Below are 22,664 nucleotides of genomic sequence, written 5' to 3'. Positions count from 1 at the left end.
ATTAAACAGGATCAAAAGTCACTCCAAGCTGTGATTTAAGGTAATTTAAGGTTGTTTTTGCAAAATTTCAAAAGATAGAGACCTGTCATAAAGGCAAATTTTAGGACCCTCTATAGGGAGATGGAGTGGAGATAGTGGTAAAATTCTAGTTAATTGACTTCTTGCTATCTCGGAAAGGGTTTGGGTTAGGAAAATGAAACTTTCAGGGATGGGTCTATAGGCTAAAGTATGTTCCGGGAAGGTATTTTGAAGTACCTACCTCCACTCCTTCTCCCTCTAGAGGGCCCTGACCTTTAAAAATATGTGTGTTATAAAAGTGAAACCTTGCAAAATAGATCTTCTGATTAACTGATGCACAACAAAATTGGTTTCAGCTCCATAACTTTCCTCAATCCCATTTTATAAGGTTTTAAAGATATGCAAATACATTTCCTAAATTTTGAAAAAAAAACATTGTTATGGCTCAAAATTCTACTCAAATAGCAGGAATTGCATTTTCAGAACTAAAGGCAGAGAAAAAGCAACTAGTAACTGAAAATTAAGGTAAAATGTTGTTTTGTCAAAATTTCAATAGGTATAGACCTGTCATGTAGGCAAATTTTGGGGACCTCTAGAGGGAGAAGAAGTGGAGGTGGGTACTTTAAAATACCTTCCCGGAACATACTTTAGCCTGTAGACACATCCCTGAATGTTTCAGTTTCCTAACCTAAACCCTTTCCAAGATAACAAGAAGTCAATTAACTAGAATTTTACCAAGATAATTACTTTGCAATAACTTTCTGGGACATGCTTTAGCCTGTAGACACCTCCCTGATAGTTTCATTTTCTTAATGTTCCTTTTACCTTTTCCGTTCCTTTTACCAAAAGTTCCCTTTACCTCATTCTATTTTTTCAACTAAAAATATAATGTGGTTTAGAAACTGGGCCTGTTTGATATGGTAATATAAATCTTGTTTAATTTTTCTTTTTTTAGTTTGATATGGTAGTAATAAATCTCATTAATGTAACCTTCAAGCCCTGGGAATAAGAAAAGGATATAAACAGTAGCCTAGCCTGAGGAAAAAAAATTCAAGATTACATTTTAGAAACAGGATTATTTCTAATAATTGGATTCACAAATCTCAACTAGGCTATGTTCAAAGGTACAAAGAAGTTCCTAAACTGGAAGTTTACACCATGGCTCTTAACGCAATATGTCCAAACTCTAAAACAATGCCCTAACAGAAAAAATGTGAAGCATCCAACTAAACTAACCTTTTGATAGTTACTGAAGATTTACAACCTACCTACCTAAAGGTGATTTAAAACTATTTCTTCTTAAAAGGGCGTGTGCATTAGAAAAACCTTTAAGGATTTGTCTTATTTCCTGTAAGGATATCCTTAGCTGCGTCTTAATGGGGTGTATATTCAAATAATATATGCACACTATTTGAATAATATCATATATGGATGTATTATTATGCATTAATACGTATGGTCCTAGTTGAATTTCCAGATTTCAGGTCTAGTTTTCCAGGAGTTGTCCAAGTGTAGATACGCTCTTAGGACTATATATTTAGGGAATACATTTTAAACATCTGAAAATTTTGAATTTTAAAACGAAGTGCTGTTGTCAAATTTCATCTAAACCGCCTTTTGAATTGTAAAACAGGCAACAAAATAGGCCTTCAGAGCTGTAAACCATCCAAGTGAGAAGACTAATAAACAGCCTAGGACTTTTCTAAGGCCCTAACTAAGCTAGTAGATCTTGTGTTATCCTGGTAAAGGTAAGGGCTAGATTCCTTTTGTTGTTCTGGATTGAATAAGACTAAGTGGAATCTATTGCTAAAGTTCATAGATTAAAGCTAATATAAAAACACTGAGTCTGTGCAAAGATTTCAATTAATTAGCTCAAGCAAAACATGAAGGTCTAAATGAGGGTAGGCTATTGAGAAGGAAACATAAAAAATTCTTAATGCACATGTGGCTAACATATTTAGACTGCAGGTCCACTGTAATTTACCCCAAATCCCCCATATGTGCAAATATAAATCCAAAATTATATATTTTCTATAGGCTATATAATTTGGGTTAGTCTATAGGTTATATTTGCACATTAGGGAGGAGTAGGGTTCAATTATTTGGAAATTGTGAAGTTAGAAAACAATTTTTACTTCATAATATGCAGTATAATTGTAAGCCTACCTAATATATTAGGCATGCAGACCCACTTTACTCCCCCCCCCCAATTAGGTTAGGAAAATGAAAATTTCAGGGATGAATCTACAGACTAAAGTATGTCCCGGAAAGTATTTTGAAGCAACTACCTCCACTCCTTCTCCCTCTAGAGGGCCCTGACCTTTGATGATCTTTAAAAAATAGGCTATGTGTGTTATAAAAGTGAAACCTTGCAAAATAGATCTGCTTAATTGAAGTACAACAAAATTGTTTTCAGCTTAATAACTTTGCTCAATGCCATTTTATAAGGTTTTAAAGATATGCAAATACATTTCCTAAATTTTGAAAAAAAACATTGATATGGCTCAAAATTCTTCTCAAACAACAGGAATTGCATTTCCAGAGCTAAAGGCATAGAAAAAGCAACTAGTAACTGGAAATTAAGGTAAAATGTTGTTTTGTCAAAATTTCAATAGGTAGACTTGTCATGTAGGCAAATTTCAGGGCCCTCTAGAGGGAGTGGAAGTTAATTGACTTCTTGCTATCTTGGAAAGGGTTTAGGTTAGGAAAATGAAACTTTCAAGGATGGGTCTACAGGCTAAAGTATGTCCCAGGAAGGTATTTTAAAGTACCCACCTCCACTCCTTCTCCCTCTAGAGGGCCCTGAAATTTGCCTACATGACAGGTCTATACCTATTGAAATTTTGACAAAACAACATTTTGCCTTAATTTTCAGTTACCAGTTGCCTTGTCTCTGCCTTTAGTTCTGAAAAGGTAATTCCTGTTATTTGAGTAGAATTCTGAGTCATATCAATGTTTTTTTTCTAAATTTAGGAAATGTATTTGCATATCTTTAAACCCTTATAAATTGGGATTGAGCAAAGCTTTGAAGCTGAAAATAATTTTGTTGTACTTTATTCAAGCAGAAGATCTATTTTGCTAGGTTTCATTTTTATGACACACATATTTTTTAAGGTCATCAAAGGTCAGGACCCTCTAGAGGGGGAGGGAGTAGAGGTAGGTACTTCAAAATACCTTCCCAGGACATACTTCAGCCTTTAGACTCATCCCTGAAAGTTTCATTTTCCTAGCCTAATCTCTTTCTGAGATAGCCAAAAGTCAATCAATTAGTTTGAGTTCTAGATTCTGTTCTTTTTTTTCTTTTTTTTTTTTTAATACCAAAAAATCCATTTATTAATGAAAATATATTAAAGCTCTAGTTGAGTGACTTCTTGTTATCTAGGAAGGTAGTTAAGTTAGGTAAACAAAATTTTCAGGAATGAATCCTAGGTGTAAAATAGACCTAGCCTATATGCTGAGTAGGCATTGTCAAACAACTATTTTTAGTAGCCTAGATTTGAAACCTGATAGTTGAATAGATAATCCTCACAATGGTTTCACCATTGAATTGGCTTAAATTTTTGGTAAGATTCTAGTTTAGTTACTTTTTGCTATCTTAGAAATAGGTTAGGTTAGAAAATGAAATTTTCAGTAATGAATTCAGGGCCAAAAACATACTCAGGGAAGCCATTGCCAAGCTTCAATGTTAAACTTTTTCTGATTTCTAAGTCTTAGAAAGTTGCCTACTTGACCTTCATTTCCAGATTTTGATTTATTTTTCTCTGGCCTTATTCTTGAAAATGCAATCTCAGTTATTTGAGTATAATTTTATGCCATAACAATGTTTTTTCTAACTTTAGGTGGTGTGTTTGTGGATATTTGAATCTTCATAAGTTGTGAGTAAGCAAAGTTATGAAGCTGAAATCACTTTTCTTGTACTTCATCTAAGCATAAGATCTATTTTTCAAGGTTTAATTTTATAATGCAAAGATTTTTAAAGGTCAGTACCTTCTAGAGGCAGAAAGAGTAGAGGTATATACTTCAACATACCTTCTCAGGACATGCTAAGTCTATAGATCAATCCCTGTAAGTTTCGTTTTCCTAACCTAGCCCCTTTCCAGGAAAGGAAAAAGTAGCTAAACTAGAATTTTACCATAATTTTAAATATTATTATAGATTATAATGGAGCCCAATCATGAACATAAACTTTAACTTTTAGTATAAACTTGGAAAATACTGCTCCATCTTAGACATATGATCCAAGACATGAACAACATTCAAACATGAAATATCTTCTTTCTAATTATATTTGACTTGAACCAATAAATGCTAGGCTCTGTTTTCAACAGGAATCTTTGAGCATCAGCTTGGTCTATAGGAATCTGTCTGTTCCTAATCAAATTCATTCTCACCTGGTCATGACTGATCTAATGTTTAAACAGATCACACAGAAGATCTCTCTATTGATGTATGGTTGTTAACAAACCCAAGGCTTGTTAAAACATTCAATCTAATCATATAGTTAGCCTAACATACTGACAAAATTAAGCAAATCCAATGGTGAAACAGTGTGCTTTCTTGGCAATATATAGAGCTTATAGTTATTTAACTAATGAAGTGAGGATTAGATATGCAACCACTAGTTTTCAACCCTAGGCTACTGAAAAATGAAGCTTGGCTACACCTTCTCAGTGTATAGGCTAGGTCTATTTTACATCTAGGACTCATCACTCACCATGGACTCAGTATCAGAGCTGAACATTTTATTCACTGGTATACATACCACTTTCCCAAGCTTTACAAAAGATGAACTTGCTGCTTTTCTTGAAAAATCTAGACAGTGGGGTGAGTAACCACCAGTAGTGCCTTATGAAGTTTCTCATCAACTTCTCAAATTAAAACCCATGAGCTTGTCATATCCTGGGAAAATTGCCATGAGAAACTCCTCTAGCAAGTATCATTAATCTGTGTGTGACTCTCAAAAAATTTCCAAACACTTAAAAAAAGTTGTATATTAAAGTGATGCCTAAAAAATCATCTCCTAAGTTGTGCAATGATTTGAGACCAATTTTGCTAACTACAAATATGACAAAAGTTACAGAGACATTCATTTCAAGGCTATTTGGAACAACATAGAGCCCCAGTTAGATGCTAATCAATATAGACGCCTTTTTGCTCCAAGCCTCAGTGTGTGTTGTCAGGCTGTACAACAGTATTTTATCATGGATAGGCAAGGGCAAATCCTTCATAGATCTTGCCATTACTGACTATAGAAAAGCATTTGACTTCATCAGACATCTTGTTGTTCTTTATGTGAAAAGGGTGCCAAAACTGACATATTGCTTTTAGTTGCTGATTTCCTGTCTGACTGTGAACAGTGTGTCTTCAGGGGTGACATCCCCTCATTTAAACAACCCCTTGATCACAGGATAGAATTCATGAAAATTCATTATACATTAATCCTTTATCATTTATACTTATCTACAGAGACAAATAAGAAGCTAAAATGAATACATCATGTTTAGATGCATAACTACAAACACATATATTTGTGTATACCTCTTCTTCAAAGTTGACCACCACTGGAGAATCTCATTTAAGTCAATGGCATCAATGGGGTCTTTCTCATTCACCAACACCATGAGGGAATTTTGTTAAGAAACAACAATGGCAGTTCTCAGCAAATTTTTAACAAACTTGAGCTGACTAAATGTTCTTTTGGCAGTAGCAACTGCAACAGGTACTGTTGCAGCCAACTTTCAAAGGCAATTAGCATGCTTAAGTTGATGTTGCCTGTAATTTCCTTCATCTAGGACCTGAGAAGAGAGAACCAAATTTATTTAAAAAATTTCTGTCACAGTATGGATGCCAAATTTGAATTTTACATCAAAATAGCACTAATCTATATATATATATATATATATATATATATATATATATATATATATATATATATATATATATATATATATATATATATATATATATATATATATATATATATATATATATATATATCAAAAGGTTGTGACCTTCATGTCCAACAATATCCATTGTACAAGATACATAAATGTACAAATACATAAAAAAAAAGCAAGAAACAGTCAATACTTAAAATAAAAAGTCAAAAATAAGAAATTAATAGATAAGAATCAAATTAATGACTAGTTCTCCTGGTTATTATACAGTTCAACAAAACTCTTGCAATATCTTTCATGTTTAACAGGGATGGTAGTTAGTTTGGGGACTTTTTGGGATATTATATGTGATGGTCTGTTGTAAGTGAGAAGGTAGGGTTCAGGGATGACGGAATGTAATTGGGGAACAGACAGGGTCTTGGTACAAAAACAAAGGCAGAGGAGGTCTCTTCTCTTGGCCAAAATGGTGAGCTTGAACTTACCTAGAAAATAATGCTATGGAACCTTCCTTTCACCATATATGATTCTAAGTGCTCATTTTGGGTTATTTTCAATCATATAGATATGCTCTGAAGAAAGACCAAAATGCAACACTGGGCAAGTATACTTGAGTATTGGCTAAATAAAAGAACAGTAAAGCTGGAGAAGATCCTAAGGGGGAGGGGGGGCAAGAAAATTTTATCACAAGTTTTAAAAGGGAAACCAAAAGGTAAGCTCTTTGAGGATGTTTTTAACATGGGCTTCCCACTTCAAGTTAGCAGTAATTGTCATCCTAAATAGTTTAATGCATATGACAGAGATTTTGGAAGGAATAGGGTTTTTGAAAGAGGGGGATGATTTTTGAAAATTAACTGTCATAACTGAGGATTTATTAGCCTTAACTTTCATCTTTGACAAAGAAGCCTTCTATATGACATTGTCAAGTAATTTCCCTTTTTAATGTTCTAGCTGATGTGGAAGGATCTGGTGATTTCCTTGTGCTTTGTGCACTTGACATAGCTAGAGTATTTGATTCATTGCCCAGATCTTGTCAGAAGCTATAAAAAGAGGGGTTGATTCTTCTGTTATTAAATGTCTCTGTCCTATGAATATTCATCTTAAAACTAAAATAAAAGGGGGTTTGGATCTTTTCAATATATTTAAGGGTGTCAGACAGGGTAGTTTAACTTCCCCTGCTCTTTTTAATAACTCAGTTTCTGCTGCTCAGTGCTCTGTTGAGTGCACATGTATTTATGGTGGAATCAATGTCTCTTTATTTACCTACGCTGATGATATTTTGAATCTAAGTTGCACCTTTTCGGGAAGTATAAGAACTTCTTCTAAACTCCAGTATCAATATCAGCAAATCAGTCTGAATTTTAATGTTGATAATATGAAAAAAACTTCGTTTTCTTAAAGAGTTAAAGAGGCTGCGTCCCAAAGTCGAACCTTAAAACGTACAGGAATTAGAAGAGGCAGTTGGGGGGCTGCCACCCCCCAAACCCCCAGCTTTTAAAGACTCTTTTGTACAGGTTTTTTTTTGTGGGGGGACTTCATTGTTACTAATTACTAGTTTCGGCGCAATGGTTCTCCTGTCCTCTTGTGTTTAACATTTTTCGAAGTTATTCCATTATTCATTCATTTCAATTTTTTGTTAATTAAAAGAGGGCCTTTCCGAAGCCAAGAGCGGGGGGTTAGCAAAAAAACAAAAACCTGTACAAAAGAGTCTTTAAAAGCTGGGGGTTTGGGGGGTGGCAGCCCCCCAACTGCCTCTTCTAATTCCTGTACGTTTTAAGGTTCGACTTTGGGACGCAGCCTCTTTAACTCTTTAAGAAAACGAAGTTTTTTTCATATTATTTCTGTACGTTTTTCTACAATCCATGGTGGATGTAATTTAATAATTCCCGTACTCCTCGTACAGGAATTAGGAGAGGAACTTGGGTGGCTGCCCCCCCCCGCTTTTAAATCATTGTATAAAATAGAAAAAAAATAGATAGAATGACCAAAATGTTTCTTTTGCTCATAAGAAGCTAATATTCTGTTATCTCTCAAATGATAAGCTGTCCAGGTGTTATCAAAATTTTTAGGACTATAAGAAGACTATTAGGAGAGGCAAACCCCCCGCTTTTAAAGACTCTTTTGTACAGGTTTAATTTTTTTTCATATTAATTCTGTACGTTTTTCTACAATCCATGGTGGATGTAATTTAATAATTTCTGTACTCCTCGTACAGGAATTAGGAGAGGAACCCCCCCCCCCGCTTTCAAATCATTGTATAAAATAGAAAAAAAATAGATAGAATGACCGTAATGTTTCTTTTGCTCATAAGAAGCTAATATTCTGTTATCTCTCAAATGATAAGCTGTCCAGGTGTTATCAAAATTTTTTTGATGTTGTGAAAAAAAAACAGCCCGTAAGGGACTTGAACCCTTGACCCGAGGATTAAGAGTCCCACGCTCTACCGACCGAGCTAAACACTTACATGTGTGTAAATATAACTTCTCGATAACTTTTAAAAATTTCAAATTAACATGGGCTCTTATGGAGAGAAATGCGTTAATTAATTAGCTAATGCGTGGTTTCTGGAAAACAGGGAAGGAGTTATCGGATCGAGCTGAAATTTCGCGGATAAGCTCCTGGGCCGTAGGGGACCTTAACTTGTGAATTTCAGCCCGATCGGACAACGTTAAAAGGGGGGGGGGGGTTGGAGGGTCGAAACTTTCGGGGGGTTAAGATTTTCCTACGAAACTTTCCAGGAAAATTACTCAGAGAATTCTGCATCGAATGAGTCTTCGTACACCCAGATCCGATGTCGGATGTGACCTGTAGGCGTCTAGGAAAAAAAAGAACATGAATTTTAATTGGCTATGCGTGGTTTCTGGAAAACAGGGAAGGAGCTATTGGATCGAGCTGAAATTTCGCGGATAAGCTCCTGGGCCCTAGGGGACCTTAACTTGTGAATTTCAGCCCGATCGGACAACGTTAAAGGGGGGCTAGGGTTGATGGGTCGAAACTTTCGGCCAGATTTTCCCCATGAAGGAAAAGTTGGAGGGGGATGAAATTTTGCAGGTTTCTTAGTTAGAGCTCGGGCTACGAAATGCATTCCTCCCCATTCCTCTGCGACCACTGGAACCGAAGATCGCTTAACATTGTCGTGTGTCGCCTCTTTATAGAGGCACGAGTGTGCCTCCTTGATAAAACTGTAGCAATTGCTTCCAATCTTAAGGGTAACTCTGACATGCAGCTTGAACTTTCTGAAACATCTGTTCTGCTTTCTGATAGCCTTGTTTATCTTTGTATGCCCATTTGAAGAAGTATTAAAGACACCATTAGGCTTGTATTTGAAAACCTCACTAAAAAGATTCAAATTGCATATGCTTTGCTTACATCTAATATCACAAATCTTAGTCGGTTTCACCTTTCAAAACTTTACAATCGTCTAACTGTAACCCATCTTCTTGCTATGCTCCCTATTTGGAAATTTTTTCGTGTGAAATAAAAAAAAACAAATCTATTTTAAATTTGCCAAGTATCTGCTGGCTCTGCCTCCTTGGACCAGTAATTCTTCTCTGGTACAAAAATTTTAATTGATTCTGCCTGCAAACATTATTGATAAAAGAGTGGAAGATTTAAAATCCTCTGCTAGAAAAATCAACCACCAGTGGTTTTCTGTCTTCATGTAGTATGTAGTTATGGTTTTGTTTGTTGATTGTAATCTCTCTTTTCGTTGATTGTTTATTTTCTTTCTTTCTTTCTTTCTTTTTTGTACTCTGTCACTAGGGCTACAAACCCTCTTTTGTTTTGTTGACAGGTCAGAAATAAATTGAATTGAAAAATTGAGCTTTTAATATTTTGTTGACAAACCTGAAATGCAGAGAAGTCATCCACATACTTGGTCATACTTGGTTAAATCTGGTCGGGATTTAAAATAAGAGCTCTGAGACATAACGATGTGTAACTTTTACAGGAGGATCTTGACTCTCTAATTTATTGGTGCAAATCTAATTCCATGTTCATAAACCCTTCTAAGTGTGTTGTTCTACACTATGCTCGTAAACTCCCACCTGTGCATACTTAACAGCTGTCTGGCATACGAATCCCTTCTAACGAAATAGTATGTGACCTTGGCGTTTACTTTGATACCCAATTGAAATTTGATAAGCATGTTTCGGAAATTATAAAGATTGCAAACTATCGTTTATCGTCTATAAGGAGAAGCTTTAGTAGGTTTAACCTTCGTAATTTCTTACTACTATAGAAATCAATGGTCCACCCTCTTCTTGAGTATAATACTTCTGTTTTGTTTCCATTAAGTCTAATGGACGAGTTTAGGATAGAAAAGGTTCAGAGAAGGGCCACTAGATTGGTCCCATACCTTCAGCACCTTTCCTATCTGCAGAGACTTTCTAGGCTTCAACTCCCGTCGTTGAAGTTTCGTAGACGTTGCAATGACCTTGTAAATGTGTTTTGTATAATTAAAGGAGTGGATGATGTTGATCCAAATTTATTTTTTAAATTTAGCCATTATTACTCTACTCGTCAGCATGATTATAAATTATATCCCCCAAAACCACTGAGAAAAATTGGTCAATTATCTTTCGTTAGTAGAGTTGCCAGACCATGGAAAGGTTTGCCTTTGGAGGTTGTCAAGGCAGAGAGTGTTCAAACTTTTAAGAGTGCATTAGTAAATACGCCTTTTTATTTAGACGCTTTTGTTGTGTAGTTTCGTGTTATTTAGAAGTTTTTGCTGTTTAGTTTGTCATTGCCAATTTACTTTAGATTAGTATTATGATTTTGTGTTTTTGTGACAAGCATTGATGCTTACCGCTATTTGTAATAATAAATAAATAAATAATATGCTTCCAAACATCAAATTTCATTAAGATCTGATCACTTTTTATAAATTAAAAGTACCTACTTTTGTCTAATTTTTCCGATTTACCATCCTCCCACTTCCCCCCCCCCCAGATGATCAAATTGGGGCAACGACAATTTCTAATTTAATCTGGTCTGGTTCCTGATACGCCTGCCAAATTTCATCATCCTAGCTTACCTGGAAGTGCCTAAACTAACAAATCAGGACAGGTAGACAGATCAACTGACAGAATTTGCGATTGCTATATGTCACTTGGTAGATACTAAGGGCCATAAAATGTCTAGCATAAGTTCCTCAGACCTTAATTGCCTAGGGTTCAAGACATACTTGACCACTGTCATTATTATGGTTTCTACCATCCTATTCTTGCCCCTGAAAGACATTTTCAAAATATTGTTAACAGCAAAACTCCATGTGCCTTAACTATTCTACTCTTTATATATTCTTTCTAAGGTAAATGAAGCTATGGACTCACGTAACTTTTTTTGTCACCTAACATAGCCTCATTATCTTCATTTATTTCTATGTTCACTATCGAATTCTTTTTACCCAAACCTATCCTTGTAACCTTAACTTTCAAAATCTTCAGAATTCATTCATTTTGCAAAAAAAAAAAAAAAATATCTAGGACACTGAAATCACCTGCATAATCTAAGCCAAGAAAAGTCTTATCCTTCTCTTTTGTACTGTGGTATCTTACAGTCTTGTCTCTGTTCCTTAGGGCAAAGTTGACCAATGTAATCTATACAATGATAAGACACAGCCATGATTTACACCTGATTCCATGCCAATCCAAATACTAACCTTGCTTCCTATCTTAACCACATCAGTATTATTCTTAAACATATCTTTAATTGTTTTAATATAATTATCTAGATCTATACAATGATATTCACTGAAATTTTCTCTTTGGCTGCATGCAATTTATAACATTCAGGACTAAAGGAGTCTAATAGTTCAAAAACTTCTTATCTGTTAATTCTAAACCTGTAAAGACAACCACCCTTCCTTTCTCAAAGTCTTATAAGCGTCATTTTGCAATTTGCTTCCCACCAAAATCAACTTAACTCTTATCTACTCTCGTAAAAGAGTTTAACTAAAACTTTCCCAAAATCCTCGTTTAAAATATCAAGTTCATAATTGTCAGTATAGTGTCTCTAAATTTGCAATCGCCCTAACTTAAAAAAAAACTCATTTACCATACTATCTTTGCCATAAGCCTTGTTATTTTCTAATCTTTTTTGTACTAACCTTGACTCCTCCTTACCAAAGAATCTTCCTTTAACAATAATTTATTATGATTAAATATATTTTCAAAATATTCTGCCAATGTCTGTTTAAGAACATGTTCATTACTAATTAAGGCCCTGTTCCAATCTTTAGCTGGAAAAACTTTAAACTATGTAATTTAACAGTAAAGAGAATTATTAACAAGCAGGCAATGAGAGATAGCTTAGCTATTCATATACTTGTGATTATTAGAAAGCAGCCAAACTGAAATAAGCAAGAAGATAGGTACTGGCTAGAATTAGTACGCAGATCCAGGCCACTAGTGAAAAATTTCCCTGACTATTGGTTTTTGTGTCAAACTCCAGTTCAGTGCCAAACTCATTGGTTTTAAATAACCTAAAAATGTGCATTAAAAAAAAAATTTAGTAACTTCAAGAAATGAGCAATTTTTAAAAAAAATCTGCAAATTCATAGTTGAGACCCAATTAGTAATGCTAGTCAAACAGTTTGTGGTAACAAACTGTAAGTAAGGAGCAACTTGGCTCAATAGTGACCAAAACTCTAAAAAAGATAATTTTGATCAATAGATACATAAAAAGAATCAGCTTATTAAAATAGAAGAATAAAATCTTATTTTAAAATTTCTATCACAGTATGGTTGCCAAATTCGAATTTTACATCAAAAAAGCACTAGTAGGCATATATATATATATATATATATATATATATATATATATATATATATATATATATATATATATATATATATATATATATATATATATATCAAAAGAACTTGACCTTCATGTCAGACATAATTCATTGTACAAAGTACATAAGAAAAGAGTCAACGCTTAGTTAAAAAGTCCAAAATAAAATATAAATAGCTAACAATAAAATTAATGACTAGTTTTCCTGGTTATTATACATCTCAACAAAAATCTTGCATTATCTTTTATATTTAGTGGGAATGGGAGTCAGTATGAGGACTTTTTGGTGTTTTATACAGGGTGGTCTATTGCAGGTGGGATGGTAGGGTTTGGGGATGATGGAAAATAATTGGGGAACAGACAGGGTCTTCGTACCAAAACCAAGGCACAGGAGGTTCCTTCTCTTGGGCAACATGGTGAGCTTGAACTTACCTAGTAGACAATGGTATGGAACCTTCCCTTCACCATTTATGGTTCTAAGTGCATGTTTTTGGACATTTTTGGACAAAGAGCCATATTCCACACTGGACAAGCAAACTTGAGTATTAGCCAAATAAAAGAACAATAAAGTTGGAGACAGTCCTTAGGGGGGCAAGAAAATTTATCGAAAGTTTAGAAGGGAAAGCTTGTTTGAGGATCTTTTGAACTTGGGCATCCCACTTCAATTCAGAAGTAATTGTCACCTAAAGTAGTTTAATGCATGTGATAGAGATTTTGGGAGGAATGGGGTTTATAAAGGGGGGGGGGTGATTTAAAAATATTAACTGTCATAACTTACAATTCATTAGGGTTTACTTTCATCTTTGACAAAGAAGCCTCCTGTGTGACATTGTCAAGTAATGTCATAATTGAGCTTCTAATATTTTGTTGACAAACCTCAACTGCATACAGGTTGTCCATATACTTTTATTGCTCTCTGTGGTCAGTCATGAGGCTATTAAACATTACAAATAATAAAATGGGATCCATCTTTGTTTCCTGGCGGACCTGACAAAAGAAAGGAAGGGAATCAGAATGAATATTTTTACATTTAAGCACTTGAACAATTTTTTAAAAAGGAGACAACAATTTTAACTAGAAAGGGATTCATTTGAAACTTTTTCAGTAGTTTATTTACAAGGATATTGTGGTCAATTAGGTTGAATGCTTTCAAGAGATCAATTAATAAAAAATTCAACCAACTATTAGGGTTTTCAAGGTTTTAAGAATGGTGTCAAGAAGACTAACAAGGTAGTGTGAAGTAGATGTCTTCTTCAGTTTTCCAAGTTGTTGTAAGTCTATAAGTTCAAGGATCTCTGCCTTTAACCAATTAGCTAAGAAACCTTCATACATTTTTTGATAAAACTGGAGTTAAGTTGATTGGTCATACTCCAGTAAAATTGTTCAGGCCTCCCTTCTCTTAGATTGGATGTTCGCCATGCCTTTGACTCCCTGATCTACCCTCTTATGCTTTCAATGGCTGTTTAAAGAGGAGTAAATGTGGCTATAATTAGATCTCAAAGGGATATGTATGCTAAGCTACGAGTCCGTCTTAAAATTCCTCTTAAGCAAAATGAAATGGCAAGGCAACTGGATAGAACTATACCAGTTAAGAGAGGAGCCAGACAAGGTGCACCTTGCTATTTCAGTAATTATTTCCCCGAAACTCAGGACCGGTGTGAGATGTCTTGCGTTCTCTCTGGCCTCAATATCTCCTTAGTCACTTATGATGATGATATTTTTAACATTAGCCGAACTTTGGACAAAATCTGGTCTTGAATTTAACGCTGCAAGGTCTGACGTCATGCTTTTTAACTGAAAAGGCCCACTCTCTTATGAAGTTGTACTTGGGAATTCAAAGATCTGCCCTTCTGACCAAATTGTTTATCTTGCAATGGATTCCCATTGGAAACACCATTTCCCATACTCGTCATTTCCCATACACCATTTCCCTAACACAAGTCATCAAACGTCGCATATCGGCTGCCTATGCTTCCATATTCTCTGCTAAGCTTCATTTTAATCGCCGTCATCTTGCATCGCTGTACAACACTGTTGCTATCCCCACATGCTCTACATTGCACCCTTCTGGAAGATTCTTACAAGTGTTGATAAATTGAAAATCCGCTCCAATTTAATTTTTTTTTTCTCTATTTGATTTCATATATGCATGAACTGAAATTGATCTAAACACTGTTGTCAAGTCAAATTAGTAAAATCATAAAATCATATAGCAAAACTATAGGATAAAATTATATGGGTCCATACTAGTTGCAAGTCTGTCATCCCTCGCTCCAATTAAGCCGCCCGGAGCTTTAAGTCCTCGCTTAGAAGGAGGGCAAGGGCCCTCAACCAAATTTTTAAAGAATTCTGTTAGTCTGGACCACCCAAAAATGGCAACCCTTAATGATCAGCTCAGAAAGTTTGCCTCTTCGCGGCATAATACGATGTTACTTTTGTTTTTCAAGATTATTTGCTTTTCTGAAATGCGTATCGAAGAAGTGAATATAGTGAAAAATAAATTTCGCGACAGAAAACAAATAAAAACGTATTGACCCCAAAATTCTTTAGTCGAAAAATTGACGAAAAACACACTATCTTCTTGATTTTTTTACCCCCCCCCCTCCCCCGTAATTTTGCCCTCCAAATTTGTCAGTGTTCTGTTGCTGAAAATTGGAAAACTGGCTTTTAAGGAAGAGTTTTAGGAACAAAGAAAATTTTCATATTGTGGAATAAATTGTACACTTATTTCAAATGTGACTTTTGAGGTAGGGGGGGGGGGCTGCAAACCCAAATATCCATATTTTTAGCCATTGATGATCAGTCGTACTATTTTTGAATCAGATTCATTTTCGAGGGATTTCAGTCTCTTTTTTCATAAATCCTGAAAGCTTATTTTTGTATTTCCTAAACACTGTTTCGTTGGATGTGGCTAACAGTTACCACTCTTGAATTGGAATCTATTCTTAATAATATTGAATTTTACTCAGGAACAGGAGTTTGTTTAAGCAAATTTTTACTCTCGGTTATTATAGGTCGGGATTTGTCCTTTGTTAGGTAACCAGGATGTGTGAGGCTGTACTGAAGCAGTACAACCTTGTTATTTTTATTAATTTCCTATATGCTTCTTCATTCTTTCTTCAAATGAATGGTAAGAAAAAATAATAAAATATTAGGATTTTACCCTCCTCACCCACAGCCCAACTGGAGGACTTTCCTGGAGGAAGCATATAAGAAAAGAGTAGTGACTTGGACCTCTGCAGTCTCTGTGCCTCTGTTCTGAATGCCTTTAAATAGTCACTTTTTGTCACTATTTCTGAATGGGAAAGGCACTAAAGTCACTTTTCTTGTGCATCTCGTTGTGGCCGACCACTGTTCATGTTTGTTTTAATGTTGCTCCTTACTTTCAGTTGAAAACACTTTTTTTTATTTTAAATGTAAAGACTCATTACTCAGTTCATAAATGAAATCATTTTTGGTAAATTGTATTATTTTTTAGTTAAAGCATGGACAGTAGTAGTTCTACATCTACTGGTACAGGCTCAGATTTTGTCCAAAATGACGATAGAACAAAGAAAGGGGCTATGAAGATTGGAACAGGTGAGTATATGCTCTTCTGTTTATTAATGTTCCTCCAGAGTGACTAGGAACAGTCCTTTTGCAGTGGGGGGGGGGTAATTCTGTGCTTTTTTTCTTTTTTTTTCTCATATAATACCAAAAAAGCTATTTTTCAATAAAGCGAAAAAAAACTTTATTCAAAATCTAATGACGGAATTCCCCTACCCAAAAGATGAGCCTTCCCTTGTTTGATCTATGCGTAGGCATACTTATCCCTCTAAAATTTGGTTGCGCGTTGGTGAAGCTCTTTGACTCTTTAAGAGACCCAGAGGAGAGGGACATCTAAATAATCTTGGGGGAATAAGATATTACATCCCCCTCCTGACCCCTATTTGTGCTTATATTACTCGTGAAATTTTTTTTTCTGAGTTTCATCAGATAAGGTTTACTCTGAACTTCTGTGGAAAACAACCATAACAGTAAAAAATAATCTTTGAGACCACAATAGCTAATCATGTAAAACAGAAAACCACAAAGAAGAGAGGAACGAGGACAAAAACAGCCAGTGAAAAATAAAGGAAAAAAATATGCAAATACTTTGGTTGAGACCTCCGCTCAGCCATCCTCAGTGCAGAATAATAATAATGAAAAGAAAATGTAGATAAAAGTCCAAAGGACAATATAAAAACCACCCCTCAAAATAAACACTGAGAATAAAATAAGGATCCTTTCTAGGCAACGATGAAAGGGTAAGTGAACAAAAAATACTATGCTTAATGGTATTTCACAATTTATTTTATGTGAAGCATTCTTAAAGGCTAATCGCTTGCCTAGTAGGGTATCAAACAGTTCGTGGTAACGAACTGTAGTAAGGAGCGACCCGGCTCAATAGTAAACGAAACTATAAAAACGGAGCTTCGATGCTAAAAGATATATCAAAAGAATCGGATTTTTATGCTGATTTTAAATATATAAGTTTCATCAAATTTAATCTTTGTCATCAAAAGTTACGAGCCTGAGAAAATTTTCCTTATTTTGGAAAATAGGGGGAAACACCCCCTAAAAGTCATAGGATCTTAACGAAAATCACACCATCGCATTCAGCGTATCAGAGAACCCTATAGAAAGAATTTCAAGGTCCAATCTACAAAAATGTGGAATTTCGTAATTTTTGCCAGAAGACAGATCGCGGGTGCGTGTTTATTTTTTTATTATTTATTTATTTTTTTCCCAGGGGTCATCGTATCGACCAAGTGGTCCTAGAGTGTTGCAAGAGGGCTCATTCTAACGGAAATGAAAAGTTCTAGTGCCCTTTTTAAGTGACCAAAAAATTGGAGGGCACCTAGGCCCCCTCCCACGCTCATTTTTTTCCCAACGTCAACGGATCAAAATTTTGAGATAGCTATTTTGTTCCGCATAGTCGAAAACTGTAATAACTATGTCTTTGGGGATGACTTACTCCCCCACAAACCTTGGAAAGATCCAAGGATCTTTCCTTGGAGGAATATTTCATGGGGGAAGAGAAATTCAGTGAAAAGGGCGAAGGATTTTCTAGCATTACTATTAAAAAAAAACAATGAAAATATAAACATGAAAAAGTTTATTTTCTGATTCAGGGGTCATTCTTAAAGAATTGGGACAAAATTTAAGATTTAGTGTGAAGAGCGAGGTATTAACGAGGGGACAAACCCCCTCATATTCATAATAAAAATATAAGAATATAAAAGTTTGTTACGTAAGTTAATTCTTAAGTTCCGTATATTTTTTACTAATAAAAACGTTCGTTAAAAATTAAAAGTTCTAGTTGCCTTTTTAAGTAACCGAAAAATTGGAGGGCAATTAGGCCTCCTTCCCCACCCCTTATTTCTCAAAATCGTCTGATCAAAACTAAGAGAAAGCCTTTTAGCCAAAAAAAAAGAATTAATATGCAAATTTCATTTTAATAATTTATGTACGGAGAGCCAAAATAAAACATGCATTAATTCAAAAACGTTCAGAAATTAAATACAAAAACTAGTTTTTTTTAACTGAAAGTAAGGAGCGACATTAAAACTTAAAACGAACAGAAATTACTCCGTATATGAAATGGGTTGTCCCCTCCACAATCCCTCGCTCTTTACGCTAAAGTTTGACTCTTTGCCACAATTCTGCTTTTTAAAACAATTAAAAACTTTAGAGTAAAGAGCGAGGGATTGCGGAGGGGAAAACCCATTTCATATACGGCGTAATTTCTGTTCGTTTTAAGTTTTAATGTCGCTCCTTACTTTCAGTTAAAAAAAAAACTAGTTTTTTTTTATTTAATTATCTGAGACTCTATTGGATTGCGAAATATAATTACGTGGACGGATATAAAAACCATCGGAATTACTAAGTTTATTATAAATGGGGCTTAGAAAAGCCCTTCCAGTTGAGCCATCTATTGAGAAAAGCCCTCTATTGAGGGCAACCTTTAGGTGAGTGCGCTTTTAACTGCCTCCCTAAAAACTTGCATGAGACCTTTAACAGGGATAATGAGGAGGTATTATCAAACAAAGTTAAATGATGTGGGTTGTCGTAAACATGTTGAGCCAAGACAGAATCAAAATTCTCCGACCTTTGGCGTAGCCCTATGGCTTTATGCCAACATACCAAACAAGGTTTTATTTTCCTTTGGAAAAAGGAAAACCTTTGGAAACCTTTGTTTTATCCTTTGGACTTTTATCTGCATTTTTTGTTATTATTATTATTCTGCACTGAGGACGACTGAGTGGTAGGTCTCAACCTAAATATGTGCATATTTTGTTCTTCTGATTTTCACTGACTCTTATTATCCTCGTTCCCCTCTTCTTTGTAATTTTCTCTTGATAACAGTAAAAAACACACATGATAATTTGCAAAAACACATGATAAATGCAAAACCTCATAAATTTGCAAATGGTAATTTTACACCATGATGTACACTCGTGAGAAACAACAATCAAAAAGAAATTACCATTCCTCAAAGCACTCTATAAACTGAAATAAAATCAAATGAAATTCAGAAACAAAATAGGTTACTGTATCAAATCAGACAAAATGTAAGATAACTAAAATGGTCTGTGAAAATTGAGTTAAAGCGGTGTGAAACCAAGTGAAAATTGGACTAAAAAGAATAAGAATAATAGAATAAGATTTTAGGAAACTATCAGTGATATGTTGACAATTCAAACAATAGACATTGTTAATCTCTGCTTATAAATTATGCCTACCCCTTTTGTAATAATTCGATTCGGTATCTTTTTGGCCAATCTCGCCTGAAAGACAACCCCTTTTTGGAGAGGAAGGAATAGTTACCGGGTCCATGGGTCAAAAATGAAGCCAAAAAACTCATTTTTGTGTTTAGGGGGATATAGTGAAAACATAAGCGTCAAGCATTTCAGCTTCAAAAATAAATCTTAAGGGCTCATTGCAGCACTAAACTTCTTGAAGTCAACAGACCTACATATGCTATTTCTCAACCTCGAGCAAGACAAACCTGCCTGTAAATACCATATTAAAGTATTTTATGCCTTACCTCTCGACCAATTTATTCCGCTAGGAAATATTGAAATCCATCTTTTAGGTTTCATCCCGACTTTGTTTATTGTTCAAAATCAAAATAACAGGCAAGTCGAAGCCAATCAGTAAAATTCATTCTTATTTAAGAGTCTTGATGTGCAAGTAACAAAATTGTTGCCTTCGATTGTTATCAGTGGAGAGGCAGCCCATAGTAAATAACATAGATAGGAAAAGGCTATTCAACCCTAAAAATACCACCAAAGCAAACAAAACCCAGCAAAACAATCAAAGTCCTGTGCAGTGATATGTTGTTTACTGTGCTATCACTTTATCAAGGGGTATTATCCTCAATTCACTCCTCAGTGGTGTTTGCAGTCATGGTTTTGATTAGGAAAGATCATGAAATTTTCCCTCTGATGCCACTAGAAGGCTGAATGGGTGGGTTTTCCCTTCTGGGGATAGAGGTGGAGGAATTACTTTTATTTGATTTCATCTTACACTTACTTCCCTCAGAAAGACCAAACTACGGAAAGGGATAACACGTTCCTTCACACAGAAGGTATCTAACTGTGGACAGTACGGTTTGGCTGGCATCTAAGTTTCGAATAGGGTTTTGAATCTGAGTTTTGAATAAGTTTTAAATATAAATAGTAAGACAGGTAAAATAGTAAGTCTTAAGTAAAATTGGGGATAAGTTAGCTTGTCTTTAAATATTACCAATATTGTCATTCCGTTTTATGTCAAAGAAAAGTTAAGAGCTCACGGTGTGAAGAAGGCAATAATGAGGATAGACAGATAAAAAATGAGAATTTATATGTAAGTTAAAGGTGAGATGGACTTACTCTCATTTTCTACATTTTGACAGAAGTAACCATAGAAACCTAACCAAGAATGTCAAATGCAGCTTCTCTATATTTTACCTAACCAGCTTACCTAACCAGGAATGTCAAATGCAGCTTCTCTGTATTTTACCTAAGCAGCATACCTAACCAGGAATGTCAAATGCAGCTTCTCTATATTTTACCTCAGCAGCTTACCTAACCAGGAATGTCAAATGCAGCTTCTCTATATTTTACCTAAGCAGCTTACCTAACCAGGAATGTCAAATGCAGCTTCTCTATATTTTACCTAAGCAGCTTACCTAACCAGGAGTGTCAAATGCTGCTTCTTTATATTTTACCTAAGCAGCTTACCTAACCAGGAATGTCAAATGCGCCTTCTCTGTATTTTATCTAAGCAGCTCACCTAACCAGGAATGTCAAATGCAGCTTCTCTATATTTTACCTAAGCAGCTTACCTAACTAGGAATGTCAAATGCAGCTTTTTTACATTTTACCTAAGCAGCTTACCTAACCAGGAATGTCAAATGCAGCTTCTCTATATTTTACCTCAGCAGCTTACCTAACCAAGAATGTCAATTGCAGCTTCTCTGTATTTTATCTAAGCAGCTCACCTAACCAGGAATGTCAAATGCAGCTTCTCTATATTTTACCTAAGCAGTTTACCTAACCAAATATGTCAAATGCAGCTTCTCTATATTTTGCCTAAGCAGCTTACCTAACCAGGAAAGTCAAATGCGCCTTCTCTGTATTTTATCTAAGCAGCTCACCTAACCAGGAATGTCAAATGCAGCTTCTCTATATTTTACCTAAGCAGCTTACCCAACTAGGAATGTCAAATGCAGCTTTTTTACATTTTACCTAAGCAGCTTACCTAACCAGGAATGTCAAATGCAGCTTCTCTATATTTTACCTCAGCAGCTTATCTAATCAGGAATGTCAATTGCAGCTTCTCTGTATTTTATCTAAGCAGCTTACCTAACCAGGAATGTCAAATGCAGCTTCTCTCTATTTTACCTAAGCAGCTTACCTAACCAAAAATGTCAAATCCAGCTTCTCTATATTTTTCTTTTAGCCGTCTAGAATGCACATGCATCCTCTGTGTGTTTCTAGTAAGGTAGACGATAAGGATTTAAAAGAAATTTGAATTTCATCAAAAGGGGTATAGAGTGAAGCTTTGAATAGATTGGAGGCGAAGGAGGAGTATTCGGAGCTGTGTTGCCCTCAGGCAACTTAGTACTGCAGTAAGTTGTTAGTTGTAGTACCATAATATTTAGATAAAATACAGGTTTGGTTGTTGTTCATAGTGGTGCCCAGGGGCGGATACATGATTTTTTTTTTAGCGGGGGAAGGGGCAAAATATTTTGCTTCGATAAACTTGCGAACAAAGAAACACTAGCAATTTAAAGGGAATCTCAACGATTATACGCCGTAGCTAGGTTGTGGAGATGGTCGTAAATTTAATCTTAAAACTGCTGAGGGTTAAAGTTTTAATAAACCTGATGAAATTAAAATATTGTAAAATATTAATACAAAAATAGTAAGTTATAGACCCCCTCTCCGCCATAAAAAATGAAAAGCTGTTCACCCTCTACAGAAAACATGATATTTAATATGGCAATATGATATTATCCCCAAATCCATCACTACGGTAGGGGGGGGGGTGTCCCCCACCTGGATCCACCACTGTTGGTGCCAACCCCTTTTGCATTATGCTCCCCAAATCATGCAAGTAAGTCAATATTGTTTTCTATTTTGCCTCTCAGAGCAGCCTTTCTTGGGTGCTTCCATTCAGAGATTTGATTTTAGACCTAGTTGAAAGTATTATGTATCAGTACTTTTTAACATTATGTTTTTGTCTTCTTATTTATTCTTTAGTATGTTTATTTTAATTTTATAAAATTCTGCTATAAAAAGACACTTGGACAGATTTTACATAACAACTCTACAGCCAAGATTGATGAAATAGCCTATAAATTACCTTACCCTGTTCAAACTGCAGAAAAACAGAGTTTACTTGTAAAAATGTCACGTCCTTTACTTTAGTAAGATAGGATTTCGC

The 22,664-nt window shown here is 35.1% G+C and overlaps 1 protein-coding gene across 3 annotated transcripts in view; it reads left to right on the top strand.

Moving 5' to 3' along the window:
* Positions 1–1,593: 1,593 nt before the first annotated feature.
* Positions 1,594–22,664, top strand: part of LOC136034140 (titin homolog) — a 166,138-nt gene continuing 145,067 nt past the window's right edge. For 2 of the 3 annotated variants that reach the window (XM_065715318.1, XM_065715316.1), the window contains exons 1-2: positions 1,594–1,766; positions 16,189–16,289. In XM_065715318.1, coding sequence (XP_065571390.1) covers positions 16,196–16,289 — 94 coding nt within the window. In that variant the 5' untranslated portion in view covers positions 1,594–1,766; positions 16,189–16,195. The remainder of the gene's footprint in view (positions 1,767–16,188; positions 16,290–22,664) is intronic. The other variant, XM_065715317.1, reaches the window with a different exon arrangement.

The sequence above is a fragment of the Artemia franciscana genome, chromosome 12 (genome assembly GCF_032884065.1).
Source record: "Artemia franciscana chromosome 12, ASM3288406v1, whole genome shotgun sequence".
NCBI lineage: Eukaryota > Metazoa > Arthropoda > Branchiopoda > Anostraca > Artemiidae > Artemia > Artemia franciscana.
This window is presented reverse-complemented; position numbering and strand designations above follow the sequence as displayed.